Below are 8,728 nucleotides of genomic sequence, written 5' to 3'. Positions count from 1 at the left end.
TTTAAAAAATTAATAATAGCAGTGAACCAAGAAAAAAAATTAAAATAAGAAACACCAATCAATAATCAAGAAGAAAATTATAACAAAAATAGAAAAAGAAAAAATGGCAGATAGAGAATGAAAACCGAAAACCAAACCGAACCAAATAAAAAACTACAAAAACATATTTTTCGGTTATTTCGATTTTTGGTTTTTTTGGTAATTCGATTTAAATTGGTTTTGAACAATATTCTGAAAATCGAACCGAACTGACCGATCAACCGAGAATCGACATGGAAAACGGTCCGGTCCTCTTCCTAAAACCGCCATCATCAAAAACGTCGTTTCATTGCTTTTAGAAAAAGAAAGGAAAAAACCCCACCCACACAAATGCGAGTCCCTCACCCGCTACAACACCCCCCCCACACACACACACACCAAACACCCCTCCTTCTCCTTCGAAACACACACTCAAGCCCTAGGGTTCCCCAAACGGCCAAAGCTAAAACCCAGCTTCGTCAACGGAACCGCCGCCGCCGTCCGTGGTTGTCGGCGTCTCTGCGGCCTCCTCCTTCCCCTATCCCAAATCCATACGGCCAGACCTTCTCTTCTAGGCTTTCTAGCTCGGCACGTCGTCCTGTCTTCGTCGGTGATTTCGCTGTTCGAGGCTTCCAGCTGCTGCGCCGTCGTCGTCCTGCTGTCAGTAGAAGGTTAGTCAATTTCATTTTGATTTTGAGCTGTTTCAGTGTTATGAATTTGATTTTGAATGTCTCTGATGAGTGATTTGTGATTTCTGAATCTGAAATTAATTAATTTGTGATAAGTGTTTTGAATTTAAAATTTGTGATCAGTGATTTTTTATGCTGCATTGCTGCTGTTGGGATTTAATTTGTTGTTGAAATAGTTACTGATTTGTTGTTAGTATTTAATTTTTGTTGTTGATTCTTTTTGATTTTTTGTTCTGCTTTTGGTATTTGGTAATCTTTGTTTCTGATTCTTTTTTATTTTTGGTTCTGTTAAGTTCTGCTTTTGGTATTTGGTAATGGTGTTTAGGATTTGGTATTTGTTGCTGGTATTTAATTTTTGTTGCTGATTCTTTTTTATTTTTGGTTCTGTTTGATGTTTTTAACTTTGATTATGATGTATTGATTTCAATTATGGATGGAAGTATTAATCAAGAAGCAGTTGCTGATAACAATGCATCTTTGAGTAATAATTCGCCTGCCAAGAAGCTCTTTGTAATTTCAGTTATGTTTTTAACTTTGTAATTGCTGTTTTGTAATTTCTGCTGGTTGCAGGTTTAGAGCCAAGAAGCTCCTCAAGCAGGCAACATTGTTGAACAGGTCAATAATACACCAAAGTATTAATCTTTGGAGCTTCTTTTAACTTTTTTTTCATCCGAGGTGGTGTTGTGATTGTTGTTGAGGCCTTTTATTTTTCTTTTTTTTTTGCATATTGTGGTTCAAATCAGAGTGGTCTTGGCATTTGTTGGGGAGAATAGAGTACTGCAAGTTTACTCATCTGCACCGTGGATTGTTCAGCAGCGGCTCCAAAAAGAGCACCGTTGTGTCCCCTCATAGAGAGATTCTATGACCGTTTATCAGGTAAACTTAAAAGTTAAAATTTCTCACTTAATTTGAGTGATGACTAGGTAAAGATGCATTCTTGTTTAGTATGTAGTTTACTTGCTTGTTAAAAAATCTGTAACTGAAGTTACGCATATTAGTTAAAGGCCATATGATATGGTATGGTATGTTATGTGGCACTAATTAATTGAAGAAATTGTGTGTAGGACAAGTTTTGCTAGATGGGAATGATGTTAAGAGTTTGAAGCTAAAATGGTTGAGGCAGCAAATAGGACTAGTGAGCCAAGAACCGGCTTTGTTTGCGACAACATTCAGAAGCTGACCAAGTTGAGATTGAAGAAGCTGCAAGAGTAGCAAAGTTGATAATTTATTTATTTTATTCTAAAACGGTTTTTCCGGTTGAACTATGGTTGGACCGGTTGGACCAATAAACCAGTAAACCAGTGATTAGAGCGGTTTGATGACCGGTCCGGTTCTCAAAACCTTGGTTTTGAACACCCCTATGACTAGTTGACCACTCATGTTCATTAAAATAAAAAGCACATTTACTCAAACAATTGTAAAACAAAGCCCGAACAGATAAAGGGAAAGAACCCATGCCCAAAAAAAGCCCAGACAGTAAACTGAATGAAACGTTAATACGTTATCCTTGTCTCTGTAACTCCACTCAGCTAAGCTTCCATGTCTGTTCTTTCTTCTTCATTTGCCAAATACAGGACAACTACAAACCATCCAAGCTTGACTATACCACCCGTTCGAATCTCATGCGGCCCGGTTCCGACCCGGAGGAAGAATAACACCGACCAATCGGAAGAGAGACGAGAGCTGGTTCGTTTACTGACCGGGAAAATAACCGCCGAGAGAGAGCCTCTCCTGAAGACACTGAACAAGCACGTGAAGCACCTGAGAACCGAGCATTGCTTCTTGCTCTTCGAAGAGCTTGGTAAACAAGATAGCTGGCTACAATGCATTGAGGTGAGGTCCCTCCCTCTTCCCCTTTTACAATTGTAATAAACCCTAATTGTTCCGCTCTTTAATTTCTTGAATGCTTATATTAACTATTAAGTACTCAATTTGGCGTTCAGGTTTTCAGGTGGATGCAGAAACAACAGTGGTATATTGCTGACAATGGAGTTTACTCGAAGCTCATATCAGTCATGGGAAAGAAAGGCCAAACCAGGATGGCTATGTGGCTCTTCTCGGAGATGCGGAATTCCGGTTGCCGCCCAGATACTTCTGTGTATAATGCTCTTATCACGGCTCACCTTCATTCCCGGGACAAGGCAAAGGCATTGGCCAAAGCTCTTGGCTACTTTGACAAGATGAAGGGAATGGAGCGTTGTAAGCCCAACATTGTTACTTATAACATTCTCTTGAGAGCTTTTGCGCAGGCCCGCAATGCAGATCAAGTGAATTCTTTGTTCAGGGATCTTGATGAGACTGTCATTTCTCCTGATATATACACGTTTAATGGTGTCATGGATGCTTTTGGAAAGAATGGAATGATCCGCGAAATGGAATCTGTGCTTGCTCGAATGAAAAGCCATAAGTGTAAGCCTGACTTGATTACCTTTAATTTGCTCATCGATGCATATGGGAAGAAGCAGGAATTCGATAAGATGGAACAAGTATTCAAGAGTTTGTTGAAGTCCAAGCAGAAACCAACACTGCCTACGTTTAATTCCATGATCCTGAACTATGGGAAGGCACGATTAAAGGAGAAAGCAGAAAATGTTTTCAGAAAAATGACTGACATGGGTTATGAACCAAGCTTTGTCACTCACGAGAGTCTCATCTACATGTATGGATACTGTGATTGCATTTCCAAAGCTAGAGATTTATTTGAAGGGCTAATTGAGTCAAAGGCTCAGATAAAACCATCAACCCTAAATGCTATGCTTGATGCTTACTGCATAAATGGTTTACCATTGGAAGCAGATTCTCTGTTGGAGAGGGCAATTAGTTTACAAGTGTTTCCTGATGCTTCAACATATAAGCTTCTTTATAGGGCTTACACTAAAGCCAACTTGAAGGAGCTTTTGGATAAATTGCTGAAGCATATGGATAGAAATGGTATTATCCCTAACAAGAAGTTCTTCCTAGATGCTTTGGGATCTTCACGGGACAAGTCAAAATCTGCTACTACTGCTGTAACTCATTCAAATAGCTCCCAAGATTTTGCAAAACCTCAGCTGAAAAATTAGTTGGTAATTCACATCAACATTTGACTTGCTTACTAGTTACTAGCAGCTCAGTTCACATATGAGGTGGTATGTTATGTGACTTTGTCATCATTATTTAAATATTCAAGTTTTGGTTTAGTGAATCTGTTATTCTTTGTTTATCCTTTTTGTTCTTGTAAATAATTATTGCTGAATTCTGTGTTTCTTTTTCTGGTTTTATTCATTTGGATTTAGTGTAGTGCATTTGGCAAAGTGGATGGTGCTGGAAAGCAACAAGTAAATCAATGAGTTGCAGATGCAGTTTTGATTAATGATATTATTGACAATACAAGAACAATGATGATAATTACATTTGAAATAAAGGCTACAAGTATGACTTGTAACATTCTATACAGAATTGAAAAATCAATGAATTAATAAAGACAATTTGTTGAGAATATATATGATGTTAACAACAATCTTGAACTGCAATATTGTTTGTGCACTTTCAACTTGACTGTATGAAGTTTGTTCGACTCAAGATAACAATTCGCAATCAATAAGAAATAAGAGAAAACATGAAAATAAAAATGGAAATGCGGGAATAACTTATTATCATGAATATTCATATAGTTTATAATAAAAGAGGGTAGACTTTGGTGTATATAGCGTAACGAGAGAGAGAGAGAGAGAGAGGTATAATTTATGATTGCAATTTTTGTGGTATGTATGGGTTGCGCTACAGAGTTTCCACTATCGTTAATACCTGTGCGCGCCACGTAGATTCAGATTGGGTGATGACGTCATTTTCCGGTTGCCAACGTTGGCCAGCCGGAGAATATTTGTTTGTTGCATGCACACGACAACACAACAGCGTCTTCCACTCACCACTCTTGCGAGTTGCGAGTGCTGAGCTGTGATTATATTTAATATTCTGAATTTTGGTGACGATAGAAATGGCCCCAAATATTGTTTACATTTTGGATTTTCTGATGTGGTTGTCATTTGTGACAACACATATATATCTTTGCTCGTAGTTTTGGAGAATGAGGATTGAGGAATCATCCTTTCCTCCATCAACATATATTATTTTGAACAACTATGTTACATGTCATCAAACTCAATCATCAATACTACGGTAAGAATTTATTATTTTTGTCGCGAGTTGGTCATTAATATTTAAAAGTATAAGATAAAATATGTTAGATTATTAAATTAAAAAAATAGATTAAAAAAATGAGTTGATAACTAAGTGATGACAAAAAATAATAAATTTTAATGTATAAAATATATATTAAAATATAAAATACATATTAAAAATAAATTAAACTATGTATATATTTAAATAAAATATATGGTGATTAATTTTAGAATACAAATAATATTTTTATATTTTTATTAACATATTATTACATAATTAAATATATGTATAAAATTATTTTATACTAACAGTTGTATCAAAATTAGATTCATATTATATTTTAAAAAATACTGTGTAATAAAAAAAATAGTTACTAAATCAATCATTATATATCTATGTATAAATATATATTATTTTATTTATTTTTAATATATATTTTATACGAATAGTTGATTTAATAGCAAAACTTTTGTATATATCTAACATGATGATTATATTTTATATATGGACAGTTATTGCATATATTTTAATTAATATGAAATTAATTCATTCCCTATATTTTATATGGCCATTTATTGCATATATTTTAATTAATCTGAAATTAATTCACTCCCTACTTTAATAATTTATTAAGTTTTATTTTATTAGAATTGAATTTATACATGGGAATTCAGAGTTGAGGAGAACTCCGTCAAGGACGTTACAGTTGATGCTAAGGAGGATAGCGCACAACCCCCAAGGCAAGTCGTTTACGAAGAACTAGACGGAATAACCCAGGACACAAATTCCCTTGATGATGATAGTCACAAGTCTAGCTCTCTTAGTAATGAACTTGCATCCGCAAGTGAATTCTCTGAGATCGAAGAATCTACCCCAAGGCCATTACCGCCTAATACAAGCTTCAAGTGGGTACAATCCTTAACCTTTAACTTTACTTATTCACTTGAATATGGTTTACTTGAAACAGATGGCCAGCTTAGAGCTCTCTGCGGCTTTAAGAGTAAGAGGGAAATGGCTCGCACTCAGAGCTGGTGCACAAGGTTCAATAATGCTCCACGCTTAAACTCGAAGTGCACGGATTGGTATCATGCTCAATTGAATGGATCTCAGAAAATGTTTGGTCACTATGGTGAGAATCTACTTTCTAAACCGCTTGGATGGAAAAATATAGATCAAGACAGAGGCAGATTTAAACGCAAGGCATGGGATCATGGATTCTATTCTGACATTCGTCACCCCAAGAGCTTGACAATCTGTTTGAAGCTGCTCAGAAGCTTTACATGCCTAGTTTGGGACCCCGGAGGCTATTGGCATTCCAAGTATTGGTGGAGATTTTTGGATGAATTTAAGCATAAGCCGCCATAACAGGAAGCTCCTCCAATGTCCAACTTAAGGACTTTAACTAAAAGTGCTAGGTGGGAGACAAGCCACCATGGTATGATCGTTTCTTTTTAATTTTTATTTAGTTTTATTTGTTTTCAAGTTTCATTTTATTTTATTATATTGAACCTGGAATTTTGCATCTCACTCATATTAATCATTGCATTCTGCATTTTTCATGCATATATAAAAAAAAGGGTGCGCGATGTGACCGCATCACTCATGCGATCGCGTCATATTGCGAAAAACACTACCCACGCGATCGCGTCACCCATGCGGCCGTGTGATATGGAAATCGGCGTAAGGATCCAACGTCCAGAAAGTTGGGCTGGAATCGTGCGGCCATTGTGCGTCTAGCACAAAATGGCCCACGCGATCGCATGCCCCATGCGATCGCGTCACATGCACACAACCAATCCCACGCGACCGCGTCGTATGGATTGCACAAATCCCAAAAGGAGACAGAGAGTTGCGCTGGAACGACGCTGGATTCGTGCGTTTAGCACAAATTTTAACGACGCAATCGCATGCCCCAGGCGATCGCGTTATACCCCCTTTTACCCCTTCCATGCGATCGCGTCAACCACCTTTTTCGCTCCAGCCACGCGACCGCGTACCCCACGCGGCCGCGTGGATTCAAATTATAACCCCCAGGTCACGCGAAACCCTATTATCGCGCCCCCCCTAAACCCCCTCCCCTCCCTTCTCTCTTCTCCAATCCAACCACCACCACCCAGTCACGACCACCGCCACCGCCATACGCCGCCGACCTCCCAGACATCGCCGCCACCTTTCCCCCTTCCTCCCTCCCCTTCTTTCTTCTTCTTTCTTCCTCTTTCCCCCCTTCTCCGCCACTACTCCTCCGCGCACCACCACCCACCGCCGCCGCCCGTCCCAGCCGCGCCCCCCATCCACCAGCACCACCACCCCTTCCCCTATCCCCCCTATCCCCATTACCCTTTTTCCCCCCTGCCCCGAACAGCCGCGCCGCCGTCCCCACCACCGCCAGCCACCGCGCCAAACCCCGTCACCACCACCACCAGCCACCTTTCTGCCCACTCTCATTCTATGGCCTTCCAGGTTTCACAAAACGTCACCCTTTTATCTATCCGTCGTTAGCTCATATTTTTCTGTTTATGTTCATATTTTAGGCTAGTTATACGCATGCTGTAGTGGATTTTAGGTTGTTAGGTAGCCTAGGATGTGGTTAGTGGATTTAGGTCTGTTTAATTGCACCGTTCGTGTTTATTGCTTTATGTTTTCGCAATCCTGCTGCTGATATGATGTTAGTTCATATGCTGTAATTTCTTATTTCATGCTGCTCTTTACTCTGACTTTTCATGATTATACTCTTTATATGTAATTGCAGCTTTATTTTTGATTCATATGAACTATTCTGTGCTGTTTATTTTCCGGGACAGTCCAATTTTAGCCGGAATGCTGCCCAAATTTCTGTAAAATATTTCCCTTCATGTCTTGGTTTTGGCATTTTCAACTGTGCTTTCCTTATATTTCACCAAACCAATTCATGAATGCTTAGGCACACATTCTTATTTTCTTTGATCTCCTGGTTCTAAATTGCAATTTTGATGTTTGATTCTATTTTTTGTTATTTCTATATCTATCTGAATCATCATCCACTTGTTTTCCTTGTTTGGTTTTGAGTTACTTATCGCTTCTAATTGTGAATGCTTGTTACTTAAAAACTTATCCTTATGCCACTTACCTTAACCCATTTTTCACTAACTCACTAATTCTAATTTTCTAACACTCTTTTTCAATTCTAACCAAACTCACCTTTTAAAATCTCTTTTCTAGTTTTTCACTTTCTTTTAACTTTCTAACCATGGCATACTGATAGTTTTTCCTACTTAACATGCCTTCTATTACATTTTGGATTGTGAATTCCTCCTTTCAAACTTTTCACTCCTATACAATCCTTAATGCACATTCACTTAACTCATTTACCTCATTCTAATTCTCCTTTGCCACTTTGTGTTTCTTTTGACTATTTACCATTTTGTTTTCCTATTTTTATTATATCCTGGTTTTCTGTTTTTCAGGATGTCAGATTCCCAGAGAAAGGGAAAAGGAAAGGCTACCACTGGCAAACGTAAAAGAGGAGAATCATCTTTGTCTATCATAGATCTCATGCATGATGCCTCCTGGTGGGAGAAAAACTTCACCCCGCAGGAGAAGGCCGACCAGCTACTTCCCGCCACTGATCCGATTAAATTTACAAACCGATACTGTGAGCTTAAGTATCCGGTGTTTGCAACCTCCAGGAACCTATACCTGGAGAGAACTTTGAAGATCCTAGAAGAACTCCAGCAGTACACCTCTGATCAAATCAAACAAAGAGGCTGGTTCTTCCTAGAGAGAAACCTGGCAGAGGTCAATGCATCTTGGGTTAGGGAATTCTACTGCAACTACTTCAAAACTTCCCTAAATGCAGTGAACCTCAAAGGGAAGCAGATTCT

General features: G+C 38.5%; 1 protein-coding gene across 4 annotated transcripts; it reads left to right on the top strand.

Annotated features, from left to right (window-relative positions):
- Positions 1 to 363: 363 nt before the first annotated feature.
- Positions 364 to 4,186, top strand: LOC107613495 (pentatricopeptide repeat-containing protein At4g39620, chloroplastic). 4 transcript variants are annotated; one of them, XR_015896572.1, is made up of 6 exons: positions 364 to 689; positions 1,278 to 1,322; positions 1,451 to 1,583; positions 1,772 to 2,540; positions 2,651 to 3,835; positions 3,988 to 4,186. XR_015896572.1 is itself a non-coding variant. In XM_088497104.1 (5 exons), exons 4-5 carry the CDS (start codon positions 2,247 to 2,249, stop codon positions 3,767 to 3,769), a joined length of 1,413 nt encoding a protein of 470 aa, XP_088353230.1. In that variant the 5' UTR covers positions 364 to 689; positions 1,278 to 1,322; positions 1,451 to 1,583; positions 1,772 to 2,246; the 3' UTR covers positions 3,770 to 4,000. The 4 variants fall into 4 exon arrangements, 2 of the variants coding, with proteins under 2 accessions (XP_088353230.1, XP_088353231.1); XR_015896571.1 differs by having other exon boundaries at positions 3,983 to 4,186; XM_088497104.1 differs by having other exon boundaries at positions 2,651 to 4,000.
- The last annotated feature ends 4,542 nt before the right edge of the window (positions 4,187 to 8,728 follow it).

This window comes from Arachis ipaensis, chromosome B8 (genome assembly GCF_059453495.1).
Source record: "Arachis ipaensis isolate K30076 ecotype BB chromosome B8, ASM5945349v1, whole genome shotgun sequence".
Classification (NCBI taxonomy): domain Eukaryota; kingdom Viridiplantae; phylum Streptophyta; class Magnoliopsida; order Fabales; family Fabaceae; genus Arachis; species Arachis ipaensis.
Note: the sequence above shows the minus strand (reverse complement) of the source record. Positions and strands in the feature narration are given on the sequence as shown.